Source organism: Podarcis muralis, chromosome 5, assembly GCF_964188315.1.
Source record: "Podarcis muralis chromosome 5, rPodMur119.hap1.1, whole genome shotgun sequence".
NCBI classification, from domain to species: domain Eukaryota; kingdom Metazoa; phylum Chordata; class Lepidosauria; order Squamata; family Lacertidae; genus Podarcis; species Podarcis muralis.
This window is the reverse complement of record NC_135659.1, coordinates 25,868,971-25,890,579: the sequence shown is the minus strand read 5'-3', so window position 1 is coordinate 25,890,579 and position 21,609 is coordinate 25,868,971. Positions and strand designations below refer to the sequence as shown.

At 42.9% G+C, this 21,609-nt stretch overlaps 2 protein-coding genes and 1 long non-coding RNA gene across 11 annotated transcripts in view; 2 read left to right on the top strand and 1 right to left on the bottom strand.

Annotated features, from left to right (window-relative positions):
• Positions 1–8,482, top strand: TRMT13 (tRNA methyltransferase 13). 7 transcript variants are annotated; one of them, XM_028732677.2, is made up of 11 exons: positions 1–135; positions 1,123–1,169; positions 1,261–1,327; positions 1,761–1,823; positions 2,776–2,845; positions 3,590–3,696; positions 4,390–4,557; positions 4,863–4,929; positions 6,008–6,082; positions 6,764–7,175; positions 7,818–8,482. In XM_028732677.2, the coding sequence occupies exons 1-11, from the start codon at positions 1–3 to the stop codon at positions 8,011–8,013; spliced, it is 1,407 nt and encodes a 468-aa protein (XP_028588510.2). In that variant the 3' UTR covers positions 8,014–8,482. The 7 variants fall into 7 exon arrangements, with proteins under 7 accessions (XP_028588510.2, XP_028588509.2, XP_077784561.1 ...); XM_028732676.2 differs by having other exon boundaries at positions 2,773–2,845; XM_077928435.1 differs by lacking the exon at positions 1,761–1,823.
• On the bottom strand, positions 4,755–19,834 carry LRRC39 (leucine rich repeat containing 39). Of its 3 annotated transcripts, none has more exons than XM_077928439.1 (9): positions 19,700–19,834; positions 19,187–19,440; positions 18,654–18,759; positions 16,683–16,839; positions 15,132–15,268; positions 11,623–11,768; positions 9,413–9,565; positions 9,053–9,192; positions 4,755–8,299 (listed from the first exon to the last, which is right to left on the bottom strand). In XM_077928439.1, exons 2-9 carry the CDS (start codon positions 19,345–19,347, stop codon positions 8,250–8,252), a joined length of 1,050 nt encoding a protein of 349 aa, XP_077784565.1. In that variant the 5' UTR covers positions 19,348–19,440; positions 19,700–19,834; the 3' UTR covers positions 4,755–8,249. The 3 variants fall into 3 exon arrangements, with proteins under 3 accessions (XP_077784565.1, XP_077784566.1, XP_028588515.2); XM_077928440.1 differs by having other exon boundaries at positions 19,187–19,436; positions 19,700–19,828; XM_028732682.2 differs by having other exon boundaries at positions 19,187–19,398; positions 19,700–19,800.
• Positions 19,732–21,609, top strand: part of LOC144327765 (uncharacterized) — a 3,431-nt gene continuing 1,553 nt past the window's right edge. Inside the window, exons 1-2 of the long non-coding RNA XR_013392861.1 lie at positions 19,732–19,872; positions 21,175–21,359. This is a non-coding gene — a long non-coding RNA (uncharacterized LOC144327765). The remainder of the gene's footprint in view (positions 19,873–21,174; positions 21,360–21,609) is intronic.

The following is a 21,609-nucleotide window of genomic DNA, read 5'->3' as shown; positions in this document are numbered from 1 at the left end:
ATGGCGGCGGAGGCTGCCGCGCCGGTCTCCCCTCAGCCGGGCCGCTGCGCCTATTTCGTGGCGCGGAAAAGGCGCTTCTGCAAAATGGTGCCGGCCCGGGGCAAGCGCTTCTGCGGCGAGCACGGAGGCCGTGAGGTAGTCGCTTTGGAGGCGGAGGGCGGGGAGGAAAGAGAGAGAGAAATGGCCGCAGCTGGAGCTCGTTTCTCACCAGGCGACGTGGAGGCAGAGGGAGAGATTGGCAAATAGCTAGTTCGCTTTCGTTCTAATAAACAATGACAAAAAAAAAAACACCCCACCATCAAATGACCAAAATAAAAACCACGCCGTCAATAAGAACACCCTTCGTTCCAGAAACGAGGAAATGCGCTTTGCACGTGCTCAGAGGCACGGTGGTCTGTTGCGACAGATCCACCACATGTTCAGTAGTTGCAGATTCCTCGTGGCTTCGTTTATTTCCATGCTGGATGAAGTCGTCATCTGATGCAACACACACATATGCTTAGTTCTTCTTTAAATTAATATTTATAGTGGACGACTTGTAGGTAGTGTATCATTCCCAGGAGGAAAAACCCACACACGCCCTATAAAACTGAAATCTGAAATTCTGTGCAATGTAATCCTTTACTCAGTTGGGAAAGCAGGAGACTCTTAATCTCAGGGTTGTGTGTTGGAGTTGGGCAAAAGCTTCCCCGCATTATAGGGGGTTGGACTAGATGACCCTCAGGGTTCCTTCCAACTCTACAGTTCTATGATGGCATTTTACGCAAAATTAAGACCTATTGACTTCAATGGGACTTGCAGCCAGGTTAATGTGTATATAGGACAGCAGTCTGAAACAGGTCATAAAATAAAAAAGCTTTCTCTTTTACACATGCTTTTAAGTACAGTAAAACTTGTTCCCAGGTAATGTTTTAAGGGTTTGAGTGCAAACTGCACACCCCATTCTATGAAAGCCAGTTTTGATTTTGTATTCCGTAGCGGGGTGCTAAATGCAGTTTAGAGGACATGGTCAAGTCCACTGATCTCACTGGGGCCACTCTCTGTATAACATATAACAATACAATCCATTGACTGCTAAAGTAAACACACAGTTTTAAAGTTAAAACTTTTTTTGCCACCCAGGAAGAAAATGGCAGGAAAAGAATTCCATGCCCTTTGGATCCGAAACAGTAAGCATGCTTAATAGATGTTTGCACGCTAACTTTTTGTTTTGAGAACAGTGAACACTGCTGCTAGTTTTCTTTCTGTTTCTGCTTTTAGTACTGTATATGAAGATCAGCTACAAAAACACTTGAAAAAGTGTAATTCAAGAGAGAAGCCAAAACCTGTAAGTGTACATCTAATGAATTAAACAGGGTTTTTAATGGTGTCTCTTAAGCAAAACTGCCTTCTGCAGTGATGTTACTGCCATTCTTCCTTCTGATGGTTCTCCAGTAAGATAAAATCTATGTGGCTTTGTTTGGGTGGTGTTTTTATTACAGTTATGCAGACATGGTTTATGGAGTGCTGGGTTCTCTTCAAACTATGGATATAAAAGTCTAAGGCAGGATGCTCTAAAGAGGTGGCCACTAAAGTTTAAAACAGGGGAATAAGAAGAATGGCATCAAAAGAAAAATGGAAAGGGGATGGAGAAGGAAGTCTTTCAGTGAACCTTTTAATGAAAGGCTAGGTAAAACCATATAAACATACTGAAAAAGTATTGTATGTTGTCCTGCCATAATTAGATTTTAACATGATATTTGTTCCACAATTTAATTAAGGTCTACTATTCTCAAGATATTAATGCAGGACTGAAAGATACGACAGAGTTGCCAGAAGAGCAGGTGAATGATTAAATTTTAATATATGATGTTTGTTGCAAATGATAGTTGCAATATGTTCTCTGGTGCAAGGATACTGCCTCTTGTAAGTGCACATTTCCTTGTGTGTCAGTCATGGTTCTGCAGCAAGATTTATTAGCCTAGAAGACAATCCAAGGGGTTTAAACATTGATCTTAGCTTACCCGTATCTTAAACCTCAGTATAGAAAAAGCTGTTTCTTTGGTTTTGGACAGAATCATATGCTGCTGATCATTTGAGGCACCACACCCAAAGGGCCGTTGTTCAGATGACTGCATCCATCTTCTTATATGTGCTGTTATCTTCTTCATCCATTGTTGCTGTGGCTGCCTCTGCTGAAAAAGCCTAATCCTATGCCTTTTTGCTCAGGAATATATCCCTCTGAAATCATTGGAGCTTATTTCCGTGTAGATGCATGTAGGACAGGACTGCAGGTGCTTATGAATCACACCAGGCAGGATCCACTGATACCATAAACAGCTATATATACGGCATATTAAAAAAAGAGCACCAGATAGGATGTAACTGACAGTTGCCCAGACAACCAAGTTTCTAGATGTGTGTTCACATTTACTAGGTACAATGAGAAACATCAGGCTCTCCTCGAGGCTTTCCATTCACTTCAATTCTCCCAGACTGGGAGAATTGCACCATTATTGCTTCTGCATTCAATTTCCTTTTATTCTCCTTTGTCTAGTCACTACATTTCCTAATTGGAGAGAATTTGAGGATCATGCCCGGGGGATCCGTACATGATCCCTTCTTCTTGGTGATCAGCACCAGTCTAAGGGCAGGTTCACCTTGTTTGAATCAGATCAAATTTAATACTGTATGTGTGTGTGTGTGTGTGTGTGTGTGTGTAGGCTAACCTTTTCTTTTATAAACAGAGAAAAGAATAAACTTTGTATAAGTTTCCTTTTGTGTACCCTTCAGCAGGTACCGATTTCTGCGCTGTCTAAAGAAGAGTTGGAGGACTTAATTAGAAAGCTAAGAAGAGCAAGTAACTGTGAGTCTGTTTTATTTTTATAAGAGATTACGTTGGTTGTTGAGGAAATAGAGTAGAAATAATCCTAATGGTCAAAGCCTAATGTTTTTAGAATACAGTAGCACCTCGGCTTACATTACCCTTGGGTAATGTAAACTTCGGGTTGTGAAAGTGGCAAACCTGGAAGTGTTTCGCCGCGCACGCATGCACAGAACCACTCTACTGCGCACATGCACAGAAGCGGTCCTTCCGGTTGTGGAAACCTCGGGATCCGACCCGAGCTCCAGAACGGATCCCGTCCGCAACCAGAGGTACCACTGTATGTAAGAATGGAACTAGAAAACCTTTAAACACCGACTGTTTAAAATATTTTTGCTGTTCAAAATTGTGTACTCTCATATGGTTAGTAACTTGGTCACAGGAGGGGACAGTGTAGTGGGTTGATGGTGCTCACCTGGCACCTCTGGTCAGTTGTGTTGCTGCTGTTTGCAAGAGATGGAGGGGCAAGGAGGCGGGGGCATTGCTATGGTGCAACTGCATTGACAGGGGTGCAGGATGTGCTGCATAAATGAGTTGGGCCCATGTTTCCTCTTTCCCCCTCTCCATAAGCAGCAGTGGCACTACCTGTCGAGGTTGGGAGTTACAGAGCCCCATCATGCCATCCATTATCCTTGCGTCTACAAGATGTATTTACCTGGAAGGAGGTTCTTTGTGACTGCCTCAGTTGAAACTCAGGCAAGGGATAATAATGCTTTTCCTCTTCAGGTATAAATTATGTACTTAAGGACCAAATCCTCTCTCACCAAGCTTTACAAGAGGCCTTGAATGACCCCCAAAATGGAGATGTGGCTTTTAAGCATTTGAAACAACAGGTGAGTACTCTTACTGGTAAATAATGACTTTAGCAAAACTTTCTTTTAAGTTTCTGATTGATTTGTAGACTCTACAGTTTTTTCTTAAGATGTCGGGTTAAGCACTGGCAGCATTACCTGGAAATGTCTTGGAAGTGTTAGCAATTACAGATGTGTGTGTGTGTGTGTGTGTGTGTGTGTGTGTGTATGCATGTTATGTGCTTTATGGAGCTTTCATTCACATTTGTTTGTGCTGAGTTTGGACATGAAATGAATCCGTGAAATTCTTTAAAAAGTAGATGCCAAAAGAAAATGCTCATATATTAGGTAAGCAGCAATCAAAAATAGGTTTGGCTACAGTTTCACCAAGCTTTTTGGTCTGTGGGTATGCATTTGCAAAGCAAAGGAACTGTTGTGGGTGCAACACACACACCACAACCTGTTCTGTTGGCTACACTGCTTTCAAGCCTAATTTCAGCAAGAAGAAGGGTCTATGTGGATGGCAGGAAGGGTCTCTGTGGGTGCATGTGCCTGTGGGTGCCACATAGATGACCCCCCCCCCCCCGGCCTGGAATTATCAGAATATGCTCAAAATAACAAAATTAGAAGTAGCATTTTAGTAGGTGCTATGGAAAATTCTTCTGATTGTTACATTGATGATATTAGAGAGAATTGATTTTGCTGGGCTGATAAATAATCTTTCGACATCTATAGGCTTCTATATTAGGTAACATGGAAAGACTACATTTGCTTGAACCTGGCAACTGTTTTGTTGAATTTGGAGCGGGACGAGGAAAGCTGTCCCACTGGGTGGATATAGCCTTACAAGATTCTAAAGATGTGCATTTTCTTCTTGTTGAAAGAGCAACTACTAGGTTCAAGGTAAGGCAATATTACAAGCCTTATAACCCACCCACCCCCCAGGGGAAGCCAACTCATGGGTTTTTTGTTTCTGTTTTTTGTGTGTGTGTGTTTTACAAAAAATAAGTTTATCAATAAAAAAGTAAGGCCAAATCTAAACTTGTCTGTTTTAAAGTCTTGCCAATAACAACATTGCAGCAGGAAAAAAAATACTGAAATTGTTACTGAACATTTTTTATTTCATTTGTGAAATATAACTGGAATTTGCCAAGTAGCTTTTTTAGGAGGCAATTACTTCATAAAACTTTCTTGTTGTTTTTTCACAGGTAGATGGTAAGCATAGAAAAAATTGCTTTGAAAGGCTTCAAGTCGATATCCAGCATTTGTGTTTAAGTAAGTTGCTTATTCATTTAACATATGCTTCAGTTTGACAGTAATCATTCTTTATGAACTCTGTGAAAGACAGTGCAGAAAAAAACCCTGGTGATTTTAGAAACAGTTAAAGCAGGATCAGTCCTACTAAACTGAGATTTGAGAACAAGTGGTGCAAGAGCTAGAGAACAGGATTTCAGTGGCAAGATTTTATATACTGTTAGGTATATAAATACAACTTTTCAAATCCATTACTAGACACTCCCCATTTGTATTCCTTAAGAGTTAATAATCACAAAGCAGGTCAGATACACAAATCAATCAGAGTGTTTTGGTTTCATGTGCATTACTCTACACATTCGGATTGCCATCAGTGAACTAACTTCAGATTAGTCCTCTGTATATTATTTTTAGAATATTTGTTTGTGGCCAAATGCAATGCACTGAAAAACTTGAAGGCACTGTATCCAAGTGCAGTGGTACCTCGGTATTCAAACGCAATCCGTTCTGGAAGACCGTTCAACTTCCGAAACGTTCGAAAACTGAGGTGCAAAGAGCGGTCTGCCAATTAAATAGAGAAAATTGTGAAAAACAACAGATACACACAGCGGAAGCCGTTAGACTTCCAAGGCGCATTTGAAAACGGAAGCATTTACTTCCGGGTTTTTGGCGTTCGAAAACCGAAACGTTCAGCGACGGAGACGTCCGAAAACCGAGGTACCACTGTATAAAACTTGATACATTTGACTAGGAATGTGTGTTTGAATTGTTTGGCATTGGAAGAGGGCTATTGCCTTCACATCCTTATTTCTTATGGGTTTCCCAGAGCTGGCTTCAAAAGAGCTTGTGAGATGGGCTTTTGATTTGATTTACTTATGTTGTTAGATTTGATACTCTTATGTCCTACTGTGCTCTTTTTTTGGTAATCTTTCTTTTAAAAACCTTTCATCACAGTGTCTCTGGCTGCTCTGTGGTTGGACCAACATGTAATTTGTATGTAAAAGCGTACGATTTTCAGTTTTGATTTTCTTCTGATTGCTTGATGCACGTGTGTGTCTGCAGCAGTCAGAAACATGCTGGCTGGGGTTCTCTCTTTCAGATAAGGTCCCCGTTCTTGTGAAAGAGAAGCTGCCTGTGATAGGAATTGGAAAACATGTTTGTGGTGCGGCAACAGGTACAAGACTGTCCTAGTTGGTGAAGAGAGAGGTGTTTGAACTATACAGTGAGAAGTTATCGCTGATTAAAATCACACAAGCCCAAAGGGTCACATGACTTGGCGCAGGCTTTGACTTTATTCTGAGAATCAGTATGTCGTCATCTCTCCTTGGTATATAGCTGAACACGTTGCATCTGCTTAAAAATATTCACGGAAATACAATGTAAGGCCTTGTTTCCCAAACTTGGGTCTCCAACTGTTTTCGAACTACAATTCCCATTATCCCTATCTCGCTCGCTAGGGATGGTGAGAGTTGTCGTCCAAAAACAGCTGGGGACAAGTTTGGGAAACACTGCTAAGGTAACAAAATAAAGGAGATTAAGGCAAGTTAATAGAACTTACCAAACCCTTTCATAAATAATTGTTGTACTTATTAAGCTGCAAGCCTTCTTACACTTAACTTGGGAGTTGGAGTCCTATTTTGTTGGGCTTCTAAGTAGGAATATAGCTTGAAAATGTTGCACCATAAATATGGCACAGCGAACAAAGTTTTTTTAACTGTTGTGGATGGAATCAGGTGAAAAGATGGTGTAGACATCAGAAGAACATGACCAAGATGACATAAATGTTACAAGTTATACATTATTTCTATTGCTCTTTGAAGCAGCCAAAGTTCAAACAATACTTTTGTGTTCACAGATCTTGCTTTGAGATGCTTAGTTGAAACATACGCAAAACTCTGCAAAGGTGAGAAGGAGAGCCCTGCACCTAAACGCTTTAAGAGCAATGAAACCAGCATAACTTCTAATAATTCTGGTGAATTGCATAGCAAGCCTATAGCAGACAGCTGGAGCCCTGTGGCTGGGGTTGTTATTGCCCTGTGTTGCCATCATAGATGTGACTGGAAGCATTACGTAGGCCAAGACTTCTTCACAAAAGTAGGACTTGGGGCGATGGAATTCAATTATTTTAAAAGGATGACAAGCTGGGCCACTTGTGGCATGAGAGAAACTGAGAGGAAAAGCTATGCAACTCATACAAAGAATGAAGAACAGAGCAATGAGACAGAAGAAGATGACCAAGATGAATACAATGTGGATAGCCTGCAAGGGTATGTGATCCTTTTCAGCACAACAGATTATTGAAATAAATAGATTTTAACGTTCTGCATTTGATAGTCATTCAGATATGTAAATTAGGAGTATTATTTTCCCTTCCCAAATGTATTTTGTAATTTGTTGCAACCTACCACAGAGCCTAGGACTTGTCAATCAGAAGGTCGGCGGTTCGAATCCCCGCGACGGGGTGAGCTCCCGTTGCTCGGCCCCTGCTCCTGCCAACCTAGCAGTTCAAAAGCATGTCAAAGTGCAAGTAGATAAATAGGTACTGCTCCGGTGGGAAGGTAAACGGCGTTTCCGTGTGCTGCTCTGGTTCGCCAGAAGTGGCTTAGTCATGCTGGCCACATGACCCGGAAGCTGTACGCCGGCTCCCTCGGCCAATAAAGCGACATGAGCGGCACAACCCCAGAGTCGGCCACGACTGGACCTAATGGTCAGGGTTCCCTTTACCTTTACCTTACAAGATGTTAAAGTAGATCCAAGTCCACAAACGTAAATTTGTTGGTCTTTAAGGTACTGCATGACTTTTAAGGAATTCTTAAGTCACCCATTTACATTGCAATGTTCTAAATCTGATGTTCTGATGAGATGTTACAATTGCTGTATTTAAAAATATTTTTTCCTTCTGGTTTTAGGCTGTTAACCACTGAGGACCGAAAGCAGATAGGTCAGCTTTGCAAACTGTTGATTGATCATGGTCGGATCGAATATTTACAGCAGAGAGGCTATGAAGCTGTGTTGCAGCACTATACAGATCTCAGCGTGTCCTTAGAAAATGTACTTCTGACAGCTGTGCCATGTCAGTCTTCATTAACCCCCTCAACTGCTTAAAAGCGAGAGGACTTTAGAAAAAACTGGACACACAGTCTGCAGAACATGTCTCCTCTTCTAACATCCAGTATAGAGCTTACCAAATAGCTAGAGGTTTTTATACCCTCCTCTGGATCCAGAAGAAAGGAAACATCAACTTAGTCTTCTTCACTGAGAGAACTTCTGGCTTTGTTTGGAAGACATATTCTTGTGAACTTCCAGCAGCAGTGAAAACTCAGACTGGCAAAGATTTCTTTTTACTTTTCATTGACAGCAGCACCAGCTAGCATACCACCTTCCATGTTTTCTGAAAGAGAAAATATTTAATGGAAGAAATCTACATGCCAAGAAACTTACATTAAAAAAAATAATGCTGGCAACTTATTTATAATCCTGTCTGTTCACCATACCTTTTTGAAAGGTTTTTTAAAAACACGTTTTTATACTCTTTGCATTATGTGCTTGCATAGAATTAAAGTACTTAGCTGAAGCCTGTGGAGTATTCTATTTTCCTGCTAATGGACTGTAAATTAAATTATACCTTATATGTAACACATAGTTTACTTTTTCATATGTTTATGGTTTTTTCTTCTTCTTTTAAAATAGCAGCTAGAGGCTCCCACATCAGAACTGGGATTTCATTGCACTGAGAGTGAGCATTGAACCCTTTCTCCTGTGCAGTGAAAACCCTTATTTCTGAAGCTGCAATTTGCCTCAAGAAGGGGTGATTTTTCACCAGAGCTTTCATAGCTGTTTCCCCTTAGAAAATCGTACGCTACAGGGGGGTGAGGCAGGAAAAATTAGATAGCACATGCAAACATGCTGACAAATCCAGTAATATATTAGTGTTTCCCAGCCTGCCTTGACAGCCCAGAGAGAAATGCCTTTGTTATTTGTTAAAAGTAGCGCCAACAATCTTAAGAAGGAATATATTTCCACCCTGAGGAAGAATAAAGATTAGAAAGCAAAAAAATTACAAGGTTGCATCACATGAAAATATGCCCTTAGCATTTGGTCACTGAATTCAAATATAACTTTTATTTTAATGGTATAAAGATACCTTTTCTGCTGAGCGACTCCTGAATGTATGCGTGCATGAACTGAATGCCATACAGTTCCTGTTCTTCTTCTTCTTCAGGATTCTCACAAGGGGGTAGTGTTACCTCCAGCTTCAGTGGATTGTCTCTGAAGTTGACGAATCTAGTAATGCATTAGAGAGAAATTCAAAAAGCAAGAGCTGTTTCAGGCCTTAAAATCTAATCCTCAGGTGAAATGGTTTGCAGCGAAGTTTACTGGAGTAGTATGTGCTCTTTGAAACCTTATTAGACCACTTCCTCCACAATATTAAGGCAGCAGTGTGGTTTTGTGTGTCTGCCTATGAATATGAACATTGCAGGCACAGCGATTGCTTTCCTCTCACCTCAGCTCCGTCATGTCCTTTAGGCAAGCAGGAATATCTTGGAGCTTGTTGCTGGTAAGGACAAGCGTGCTCAGATTTTTCAGGTTACAAATGGATTCGGGTAAATGAGTTATTTCATTCCTTTGGAGCCACAAAGTATGTAGGTTTTCAGCTCTGTGAAGTCAAGCAGATACCTTAATTATGAAGAAAACCACTTGGCTATATATACACATTTCTCTACCCCCTGTAATTTTTCATTGTGGTGGTAGTAATGAAGGCTGAGCATGGAGTGCTATGAGCAATTTCTCTGTGGTATTCAATTACGGAATCTCTGGCAGCTAGCTGAGGATAAACACTGTATTTTTCACTCCATAAGACACTTTTTTCTTCGTAAAAAGTAAGGGGAAATGTCTGTGCGTCTTATGGAGTGAATGCGTGGTCCCTGGAGCCAAATTGCCCAGGGGCAAAAAGCAGATCATGCTTGCTTTTTTTTTTTGCTTTTTTTTTTGAAAGAGGGAAGTGGGTGTTGAAACAAAGCCGCTGATCGGCAAGCGATCTGGAGTGAGATAAGGGACGCTAGCAATGAAGGAGGCTGCCTGGGAGTGGGGAGGTAAAGACAGCAAACTTGCAAGGAGAGGAGACAGGAAGACTAAAGCAATGAGGAGAGAAATTAGAAGAAAAGGAAGAGCAAAAAACTGTTCCAGCTCAGGAAAAGACACTAAGGCAAACAAGAGGAAAGGGAGTGTTGAAAGGAAGCAGCTGATCGGTAAGGGATTGGGGAGGGAGATAAGGGCGCTAGAGATAAAGGAGGCTGCCTGAGGCGGGGGAGGTAAAAGCCCATGGATCCTCAGGATTTTTACATTGGGTCACACCAAATTTACCATCAGATCACATAGCATGTCCATGGCTACAACCTGCACCAAAAAAAACGCGCACCCACTGTTTCATGGGGCTGCAATGGTGCAAAAACGTGGTTACAAAGCACGGATCCATATGGATCCCTAGGATTTTTGCATTAGGTAAAGGTAAAGGGACCCCTGACCATTAGGTCCAGTTGTGGCCGACTCTGGGGTTGCGATGCTCATCTCGCTTTATTGGCCGAGGGAGCCGGCGTATAGCTTCCGGGTCATGTGGCCAGCATGACCAAACCGCTTCTGGCGAACCAGAGCAGCGCACGGAAACGCCGTTTACTTTCCCACTGGAGCGGTACCTATTTATCTACTTGCACTTTGACATACTTTCGAACTGCTAGGTTGGCAGGAGCAGGGACCGAGCAACAGGAGCTCACCCCGTCGCGGGGATTCAAACCGCCGACCTTCTGATCGGCAAGTCCTAGCCTCTGTGGTTTAACCCACAGCGCCACCCGCGTCCCCTGGGTCACCCCAAATTCAGCATCAGATCACATAGCGTGTCCATGGCTACAGCCTGCACCAAAAAAATTACGCACCCACCGTTGCCTGGGGCCGCAATGGCGCAAAGACGTGGTTACAAAGCATGGATCCACATGGATTCTCAGGATTTTTGCATTGGGCTACCCCAAACTCACAATCAAATCACATGTCTGTCGCCACAGCATGAACCACAGAAATCATACATCCACGGTTTCGTTCAGAATATATTTTTTCCCTTGTTTTCCTCCTCTAAAAACTAGGTGCATCTTATGGTCAGGTGCGTCTTACGGAGCGAAAAATACAGTATCTGCCTGAGATCTTGAAGAGGTGGTGCTTGTCAGGGCTGACAATATCAAAGCATTATTTTGAATTGGTGGAGGGTAAACCCTTGCAATAGTAAATAACTATAGCATTTCCAGGGGAGAATATGGCCCCCCAAAGTCAGACAGTCATGCCAAAATGGTTTTGTCATTCACCTATGATCCTCATCAATGTATGAGCCTGAACTGCTAGCTTGGTTTGCACACCCTTATATTTAAGGACTCACCTGGTAGTCGTAGGCATTCAGAATTTAATGCATGTAACTGAATAGGCTGGTAGAGAAAGGATGGGCAACTTGGTTTCTCTGCTGGCTGCAGAGGAAACAAAGCCTGTTCTGTCCCACGACCAGCAAGGACTTGTTTGCTTTAGGATAAATGGTACAATAATACAGCTTGCCTATACTGCAATATATTTCAGTTTTTACTATCTGGGGAACAAGACATTTCATTTCAGTAAACTTTGATTGTTACCAATAAATACTGGAAAGCAGCAGGAATTTCCCCAAGGTTTGTTATTTACCTGTCCAGATCCCCAGGGATTTCTGTAATTTTGTTGCTCCCCAAGTCTAACCATTCCAGGTTTGGCATATCCAGGATGACTGATGGGAAGGTGGTGAACTGATTCATACTCAGATCTAGGTGATAAAGCTTCTTCATGTTGCTGAGCTGGTAAAAACGCATAAGTATCTCAGTGATAACAACTTTATGAAGCATGCCGTGGGCTATAAACACTGAGGAAGCGTTGGATCCAATTTTGGGCTCTCCTGTGCAATAAACCAGTAGTGCCTGTCCCTATCCCCCACCCCATGAGGTGGGAGAGATCACAGGAGATACCTGGACATAACTCATGTTGCTTCTGTCATCTTTAATCCATCCTCCCCATTGATCTTTGAAAGGAAAGCAGAAGTCTAGGGTCCTAAGCATTGTACCACGTGTGCAGGACTTAGCTCAGCAGGTATCGGGAGCGAGCAAGCAGTAAACCACACCATGCAAGTTGGAGTTAATGCTTTATTAGCAAGAACGCAGTCTGCACAGATGTGGCAGAGAGGCCTCATGAGCACAGCAGCTCATCCCTGGTATGTCTTGCCCCATGGTTCAGTTGCCAAGATTGAAAGTTCCTGCTTCCCCTCCTTTCTAGGGTTTTCCCAAGCAATTGGAGACTGCCTGTGTGAAGCAAATCTCTCCTCTGCCCTTTTCATGCCTCTCTTGGTTCTGGGAGAGGAGGGAGAGACTCTCCGAGGACCTTCTGGCAGTTCCCTCACTGCAAGAAGTGTGGTTACAGGGAAGAAGAAGAGTTTGGAATTGATATCCCGCTTTATCACTACCCGAAGGAGTCTCAAAGCGGTTAACATTGTCCTTTCCCTTCCTCCCCCACACCAAACACTCTGTGAGGTGAGTGAGGCTGAGAGACTTCAGAGAAGTGTGACTGGCCCAAGGTCACCCAGCAGCTGCATGTGGAGGAGCGGGGAAGCGAACCCAGTTCACCAGATTACAGTGGTGCCCCGCAAGACGAATGCCTTGCAAGACGAAAAACTCGCTAGACGAAAGGGTTTTCCGTTTTTTGAGTCGTTCCGCAAGACGAATTTCCCTATGGGCTTGCTTCGCAAGACGAAACGTCTTGCGAGTTCTTGCGAGTTTGTTTCCTTTTTCTTAAAGCCGCTAAGCCGTTAATAGCCGCTAAGCCGTTAATAGCCGCTAAGCCGCTAATAGCCGCTAAGCCGCTAATAGCCGCTAAGCCGCTAATAGCCGTGCTTCGCAAGACGAAAAAACCGCAAGACGAAGAGACTCGCGGAACGGATTAATTTCGTCTTGCGAGGCACCACTGTACGAGTCTAGCACTCTTAACCACTACACCACACTGGGAACCAGGCAGAGGGCCTTCTCGGTAGTAGCACCCGTGCTGTGGAACGCCCTCCCATCAGATGTCAAGGAAATAAACAACTATCTGACTTTTGGAAGACATCTGAAGGCAGCCCTGTTTAGGGAAGTTTTTTATTGTTGGATGTTTTATTGTGTTTTTAATATTCCGTTGGGAGCCTCCCAGAGTGGCTGGGAAAACCCAGCCAGATTGGCGGGGTATAAATAATTATTATTATTATTATTATTATTGTTGTTGTTGTTATTATGGCTCTTCACCAGCCTGACTCATCTCTGCATCTTGGACTCCTTCACTAGCTTCTTGATTCTGGACTTCTCTCTGACACAGACTCTCCCAGCTCACTAAACCCTGTTACCTCCTCAGCTTCCAACACCTCCTCTTCCCAGTCTTCTCCTTCAGCCCACTAAAACATCCTCCCACCACCACTCCCCGGGCTCTGAGCCTTCTTCCCTTGGTGGTTCCCCAACTGCTTCCTCCCACCTGTGTCCAACGAGGCCATAGACAAAGGTCTGACCTTACTTGTGCCATTGCCAGCTAAGCTCAGCCACCTACTTGAGAAGAATCATATCTAAATCAGTGGCACCAGGGCTATGTGTCGGATATAGTCAGGCAGGCAGCTTACTCTTGAATCTAGTCCAGTATACAATACTGTAAGAAAGATGAACCACAACAAAGGGCCTGCAGAGCAGGTGTCTGAGTGACCAGTGGGATATGCTTGTTCAATAAATAAATCGGCCCTGTTTCTATAGCAATGGCTCGTTTGTTCTCTTTCTCCGTTTGACTTTGTATAATAAGCACATAAGCCTGCGGGTGTTGTGCAAACAGTGTGAAAGGGCCAACACAGAGTCCCAAGATATTTTGGTAGAGTGACAAGGGAAAACCAAGCCTGAGAATTTCTGCAAGGAAATGTAACACACAAACGGCTGCAGAGCGAGCTAGGCAGAGCCCTGTCAAACATTACAAAACGGAACGAGGAAGTAGAAGCATGAGTAACCTCTCTGGAAATAATGAATCTCCTTGCAATAAAATCAAGAGGATAATAAACAAATCATTAGCGCTGCCCCCTTGAACCGCTTTGGCTGCAACATTTAGGATACTGTCCTAAGCATGCTTACTAAGGAAGAATCTCCATTCAACACAGTGGGGCTTACTCCCGAGTAAACGTGCATAGGCTCGTGCTGTTGTGTCCTATGCCATCTTATAACAGGCTTCCCACCGTCTCACAAATACAAAAGGAAAATCTCTTTCTACTGTGGAACATGCATGCATCATCTTTTAAAATTTTGTTTCTCCTTCAGAACTATTGTTCTACGTGGTGATGCATGCAGTTAAAAAAGGTAAAGGTACCCCTGCCCGTACGGGCCAGTCTTGACAGACTCTAGGGTTGTGCGCCCATCTCACTCAAGAGGCCGGGGGCCAGCGCTGTCCGGAGACACTTCCGGGTCACGTGGCCAGCGTGACATCGCTGCTCTGGCGAGCCAGAGCCGCACACGGAAACGCCGTTTACCTTCCCGCTAGTGAGCGGTCCCTATTTATCTACTTGCACCCGGGAGTGCTTTCGAACTGCTAGGTTGGCAGGCGCTGGGACCGAACAACGGGAGCGCACCCCGCCGCGGGGATTCGAACCGCCGACCTTTTGATCGGCAAGCCCTAGGCGCTGAGGCTTTTACCCACAGCGCCACCCACGTCCCGATGCATGCAGTTAACCAATGGTAAATCAGTTAATCAACCGATATTCCTTTAATCGGTCAACAGTCCTAATTGTACAATGGAATGTGATACTAGGGGATAGCTCAAAATGGCAGCCCTCGCACCAGATCTTTGGGATCTGTCGTTGAGCTAACTATTGTGCAGTAGTGTCTTTATGAGAACTGGCATACCCACATGGCGTTGTACATGCAGCTACTGCAATTTTGACCATTAAAAGGCTTCCGCAATTGGGTGAACTGTGACAGTTACATTAAATCCACTCTCACAAGTGGTGTCTCCATGTTGGTGCCACCTGGTTGCAAGGGAAGGGAAGGGCTAAGTTGGCACATGGTGAAGGAATAGATTCCACATTGGTTACACTGGTATAAAATGGTAATCGTAAGCAAGTCCCTTGTCCCCCTTGGGATCAAAGAAACAGAGAGAATATGGTCTTTCCAAACCTGATGGGGAAGGTCACAGATGTCTCTGTTCACTGCCAGCTCCAGTCTTTCTAAGCTGACACAGTTGCTTAGCTCTTTAGGAACAGATTTAATTTTATTGTAACTGAGGATCAGCTCTTGGAGATTTGACAACTGGCCTGCAAAAGTTACGAATGAAACAAAAATGGGTGATAATGTTCACTTGTTAAAAGCTTATTTTCCAACAAATAGCTCTCAGTTTGCATTTCTTAGTGCAGAAAGTATTGATCTGATGTGCAGATATCTTTCCTATTCTAATTCATTCAAGAGGGTTCTGGAAGCTTCTCCGTATGAAAGAAGCTTAATGTTGTTTGGGTTATACCTTCTGGGAAGCTGGTTTGAACTGCTTCTCTTATCTCTTCCAATTAAGGTCATGCTGACTATAAATATAGGCCAGAAGGAGCCTGGGTTTTACTTTCTTTCTCTTTCTATTTCTCTTCCTTCTGGTGTGGTGTTCTGTACATAGCATGCTTAGTGCTAAGGTTTAGCCTTATTATGAGTTAAGTTTATAAGGTTTTGTAAGCGCTGCAACTGGATTTCTTATGGACTGTGCCAATCCGGAATGTACTGGATTTGTGACCATTATGCTCATTTGCCGTCAGCACAAGTAAAGCTCTGCTGGATGAAGTACTATTGCCTCTGGTCTGGGGTTTTTTGGGAAATTCTGCTACATGTTTTAAGGCAGGCATGTCCAAAGTCTGTTTCGGGGGCCTAATTCAGCCCACCAGTCAATTTAATCCAGCCCCCATGGCAGTATCTGTCCTGGGGTAAAATCTTAAAAAACCTCAGGAACCTCAATCCTAAAAAAACCTCAATAACTTTGGGGGTAAAATTGTAAAAAAAGCTGAACAACTTTGGTCGGCCCTCACACATGTTCACTTCATCAAATCTGGCCCTCTTTGAAAAAAGTTCAGGCACCCCTGTTTTAAGGTTTTCCTCCACACGTACAACAATAGCATCCTCTGGAAAAAACCCAGATGAAGACATCAAGAAGGTGGATGCTTTGGAGGGGCCATCTCTGATAGATTTTGAAGGCTCTCTCAATTTTATCTTCAAGACTGTGGAAGTGTTGAGTTGGGTCCACCTCCACAGAGACCATACAGGAAGGCCCTCTCTGTAGGAAGCTATTCCAACAGGAATCCCAATTTATTATTACTTTATCTGACTTGTATACCACTTTATATTTCAAGCAACCTCAGAATTATTTACGTTTCAGCAAAAATCAACAGACGGTGCATTTTAAGCAAACAGTAGTACCTCGGGTTACAGACGCTTCAGGTTACAGACTCCGTTAACCCAGAAATAGTACCTCAGGTTAAGAACTTTGCTTCAGGATGAGAACAGAAATTGTGCAGCGGTGGCGGGAGGCCCCATTGGCTAAAGTGGTACCTCAGGTTAAGAATGGACCTCCAGAACGAATTAAGTTCTTAACCCGAGGTACCACTGTATTCTTTTTGACGGGATAAATGTTGCTGTGCAAATTCCTGCTTTCCTGATTCAGAAGCAACTACAAGATTTCATGGTTCAACTCACCGATTTCCCTAGGAATTTCTGCAATGGAATTTCGAGACAGATCTAGAACAATGAGACTCTGAAAGCGACCGATGAATTGAGGAATTTTAACCAGACCAGTTCTGTGAAGTTGCCATTCCTGGAGGTGGTTCAGTTTCAGTAAGCAAGAAGGCAGAGTCTAAATTTGCATGAGACGAAACAAGAGGGAGATGTCACTTATCATGCCAGATGAACAATGACAATAATCCAATCAGTTTGGTGCCAAATAAGACCAGGAACCAATGCAGAACATATATAGCAAATGAACGGGTACTAAGAGATTTTTGTTCATGCCTATGTAGTTTTGACACCTTTAATAATCCAGTAGAAAAAATATGGGTAAAAACACTGTTTACAATTTCCAAGATTCGGGGGCGGGGGGAATAAAAATAGTAAGCATTCAGTATGCTAACATAGACCGGATTTCAATACTGTATATTAAAGTCTATAAAATGCCAGAGAGCTCAACTTCAACCCAAACACTCATTACCCACCACTCTCTGTATAATAACTACACTTGTAGTCATTGTACATTGTTTGCCATATTTATTTATTTTATTTATTGGATTTATATGCCACCCTATAGGTTTCAGGACGGACGCAGGTGGCGCTGTGGGTTAAACCACAGTGCCTAGGACTTGCTGATCGGAAGGTCGGCAGTTCAAATCCCCGCAACGGGCTGAGCTCCTGTTGCTCGGTCCCTGCTTCTGCCAACCTAACAGTTCAAAAGCACGTCAAAGTGCAAGTAGATAAATAGGTACTGCTCCAGCGGGAAGGTAAACGGCGTTTCCGTGTGCTGCTCTGGTTCACCAGAAACGGCTTAGTCATGCTGGCCACATGACCTGGAAGTTGCACGCTGGCTCCCTCAGCCAATAAAGCGAGATGAGCGCCGCAACCCCAGAGTCGGTCATGACTGGACCTAATGGTCAGGGGTCCCTTTACCTTTACCTATAGGTCTCAGGGCAGCTCACAGAACAAAATCAGAATATAAAACCACATAGCATATTGTTATGAGTCCAGCAACTAATGGGCAACCAGTGGCTTAACGAAAGGGAAGAATTGTTATTTGATGGCTTAATCTCTCTCCCTCTTGCTCTTGGGCTGTCTCACCCATCAGGTTTTGGGGAAGGTGTTGTGATTCTGATTGTCACTTTCCTCTGGCTCAAGAGACTCCAGCTTAGAAGCCCAACTGCAACCCGTCTCCTCCATCCCATTGGACCCAATGACTGCCGAAGCAGGCTGAGAGGAAGGTATTCCTCACACCGAAGATGAGACTCGCTATTGAAACAGAGCGATGGCTCCTATTCCAGGCTGAGGGGGACTGTCGCTGAAGCAACATCAGAGCTCTGCTCTCATGAAGTCTTCAGCCTGAGCCTAGCATGGAGCTGTCTAGGGTACTCCTCTGCTTGGCTGAAGTCAGCATTCACAGCAGAATAGGACAGAGAGACCATTAGAAGCAATCTGCAGCTCGAGGGCATAAGATGGAGAGAGAATGAAACTGGAAGCTGGGTTAGGGAGCTGCGGGGAGCTCAGCGCTGTTGATGTGGGAATCTGATGCAGGATTAGTGACTGTGCTTCCTACTTTGGGAAGCCTGTGTATTTCTAATGTGCTGTGCTTCTGTATATAAAAAAATGATATTATAGAGACACACATCTCTAAGCATGCACACTAATCCAAAATAAAGGAAGCCTTTGTAGCATTGTCCCTGGAGCTCTTCTCCTCCAAGACAGGAGCATATAACAATAGAATAAATCAGTTTTACCCAACATGGCACCCTCTAGATGTTTTGGACTACAATTCCCATCAGGCTCATCCAGCATGGACAATTGTCAGGGATGATGGGAGTTGTAGTCCATAATATTGGCACAGCTTGGATTAAACTGATGAAGTGGAGCACTGAAGCCAGGATAACAATGTGAAATGTTTTGTTAGCAGCACCACGCAAACAATACCTTCCATTCTTCTTGTTCAATCTTTAAAACAGCCCTTCCATCTTCTGTGATAACTTTTTCTTTGAGCTTGGCCAAACTGACTCTCTCTTCCCAAACAAGCGTCAGCCTAGAAAAAGGTTGTAACATATTTAATATATAGAAGGGCTTTTTCTGTGATGAGGCCCTGGCTCTCTGTCTTCCATATTATTAGTTTTCAGACATCAACCGAAGATATTTTGAATTACCTAAAGTATTACAGTTTGATAACAAGATGCTTAATCCTCAGAAGCAATATGAGTTCCATTGTTTTTGAAATTTAATTTTTACCTCATACACGTTTTGATTGATGTTTGGTGCATTTTGCTTTGTGCTTGCTGTCTATTGCCATAAGCTCCTTTGGAGTATCAGGGTATTCATAAATACCCTAAATAAACCAGCAGATCAGGCCTTCAAAGGAGATAGTTCAACTTAATATGTTGCTCCCAATGAAGCTAGGAAATCAATTTCTAAATTGTTTTTTTTTTTTGAAAACTCAAGTCGTATTGACAACCTACCTCTCTGCAGACCTCTGACTGAATGCCTTTTGCTTTCGAAGCTCTTCGCTTATTTTCTGGATCCTGACTTCCCAAAGTGCCTTAACAGCTGTAAACGTGCCGACACAAACTGACGTTTCAGTCATGGCCCTTCCACCTCCCGGTTCAGTGTCTGGTTTCATTTTTCTGCATCACCGTCGCATACAGGGGCGTCACACATAAAAGAGGAAAACCTGGCGAGACCTTCAGTGTTAAGAATCGTTGATCCCTGCTAACTTTCAGTAATAATAATAAAAAACAATGCACAATGAAAGTGAGGGGGTTCCACAGCCTCCTTTGCAGGCCTATGTAGTCAAGCAGACCAAAAGAGGAGAGGCGAGTTATTTATTTATTTTGGACAAAGCCAATCTCACAATTGCTCAGCCGTTTCAAAAGCCTGCTCCCATTTTTAGCCACAAAGCAAACAGATCAACAAATCCGTTGGTAATGCATTCACCTCAGGCGTTTTAACGGAAGCATTTTGTAATGGCTTACCTCAATTATTTCCTGGTTTTCCATGACTCCCCGATTCCTGTGTGACAACAGAAGTCGGCCGCAAACCCTGAATGCTTTGCTAAAGCCATTTACAACCTTTGTACCAACTATGGAAGAGTGAAATGCAACGCCTGACGAGTTCTAATTTTAACCCACGACGCTGGCCGGGAATAGTAAGTATTGCTGTGACCAGGTGTCACAGCCCTCTGAAGTATTTCCCCAATTTTGAATCCCTTTCTGCTTTTCAGAACTTGTCGTTGTGTTCCTACGAGTCAAAGAAAACTCAGCTGCTTTGTACAAAAAAAGAGTTCTACTATATTGCTACTATAATACAGCTCTGATTATGATTGGGGACACGAATCTAAATCCATGAGGAATCCTGGATAGAAGAACTGACAATTTGGGTATATAACAGCAGCTATTTTTTTAGTAAACAATAATGGGGAACAGCCAGAAATGCTTGAGCAGTTTATTATAAAGTTCCTGGCAGTAACTTCTCTCTCTCAATCCGCCTTCTCCTTTCTTATCTTTGGCCAGAATTGGAGCAAGGTCACCCCTCCAGAGAGCGTGAACCCTGCCAGATTTCAGAAGGATAGCTGCAGAGACAAGGGTAGACATTATAGTTTTTGGATGAATGAAGAAGTAATCACTTAATCTTCCCTAGTGTACTGTGGGCAGTTCTGTGAGTATGAGAGGTGATCCTGCAAAATTGCAAATAAATCCAGAGGTTTATGTACTCAGCATCTTTAAAGGTGATTCTGGGATGAGAAGAACAATAAGGGGGGCACTTTTTACCAGCCAGGGCTGGCAGTCACAAAGGAGGTCTCTCTTCTCCCTCCACAATGAGGGAAAGTCCCTTAAGCTTAGAGATCTAAGTTTTGCTCTCTGTCCTAAGTACTGGGACTGAAATGCACAGGTAAAAAATTAGAACTGACCCTTCAGTCACAATGGGGCCCTTTATATGTCCAGCTGTCCTTTGTGAACAACAATTTGCCGCTGTTTTTTGTGTTGAATATATGCTATATGGGAATTTATGGACCTAATAGGTATCTAAAGCCATTTGCAAATAACAAAATATGCATTTTATCAGAGTAATTGTTGAACTGAAATACGATTAAGAAGTATATTAATAGTGAAATAATCATTAAGCTCTAACTTAAAATGATATTTTATTCATAACAAACTTAATAATGCAAACACATTGGCATTTGGCAATAAAAAAAGTTCCTTTAGAAACACAATTTACAAAGACTCATAATTTTTTGGGGGGGCAAGAGAGTGGGGCCCCAAGCTACAGCTTGTTTAGCTTATACGTAAATCCTGGCTGTTGTAAACATTATTATGATTTGCTGCAGTGAAAGGAAGTGAGGAGGGAAACAGAAAAATTGGCATTACCCAGCCAGATTCTTGCAAAATCTCTCGGTCTTCCACTACTTCTGATATTCCCACTCATTACTGTCCATTTCTTCCTGTAGCTTTATCTTGCCACAAAGCCACTTTTCCTCTGGGATCTGAATTTACATCCACTTTTTGATCCAGTCTATGTGTCAGCATGCAGGTAAAAAGGAGGCCGAATGCTGTTGGCACTACGGAAAATCTTTAAAGAAACAAGTTTCTGCGGATGAACTCAATCGGTTGCTTTCATGCGACGAGACAAATGGTGTGTATTCGGGACCTTGTGGATTTATGTTCTTGGTGGATTTAAAGCCACAAAATACCCTCAGATAAAAGTCTCAAATCACAAAGGTTGTAATAAAAGATTTATTCAAGAATAGAAAACAATTTAAAAGAAATGTTAAGACAGTATATAGTAATTGTTTTTTAATCGGAAAAGGTGAGTACAAAATTCCTCACAGATCTATATGAGACTTGAGTATTATTTCACATCTTTAGGTTTCTAAATCTCAGAT

What these genes read in the sequence shown, in the direction of transcription:
- TRMT13 (XM_028732676.2), top strand. Translation starts at nt 1, where the DNA reads ATGGCGGCGGAGGCTGCCGCGCCGGTCTCCCCTCAGCCGGGCCGCTGC. An exon ending in GAGCAACTACTAGGTTCAAG is followed by an intron (nt 4,558 to 4,862) that starts GTAAGGCAATAT and finishes GTTTTTTCACAG; the next exon opens with GTAGATGGTAAGCATAGAAA. An exon ending in TATCCAGCATTTGTGTTTAA is followed by an intron (nt 4,930 to 6,007) that starts GTAAGTTGCTTA and finishes TCTCTCTTTCAG; the next exon opens with ATAAGGTCCCCGTTCTTGTG.
- LRRC39 (XM_077928439.1), bottom strand. Translation starts at nt 19,347, where the DNA reads ATGAAACCAGACACTGAACCGGGAGGTGGAAGGGCCATGACTGAAACG. An exon ending in AGAAATTCCTAGGGAAATCG is followed by an intron (nt 15,269 to 16,682) that starts GTGAGTTGAACC and finishes TAACTTTTGCAG; the next exon opens with GCCAGTTGTCAAATCTCCAA. An exon ending in GGAGTCGCTCAGCAGAAAAG is followed by an intron (nt 8,300 to 9,052) that starts GTATCTTTATAC and finishes TTTCTCTTTCAG; the next exon opens with AAAACATGGAAGGTGGTATG.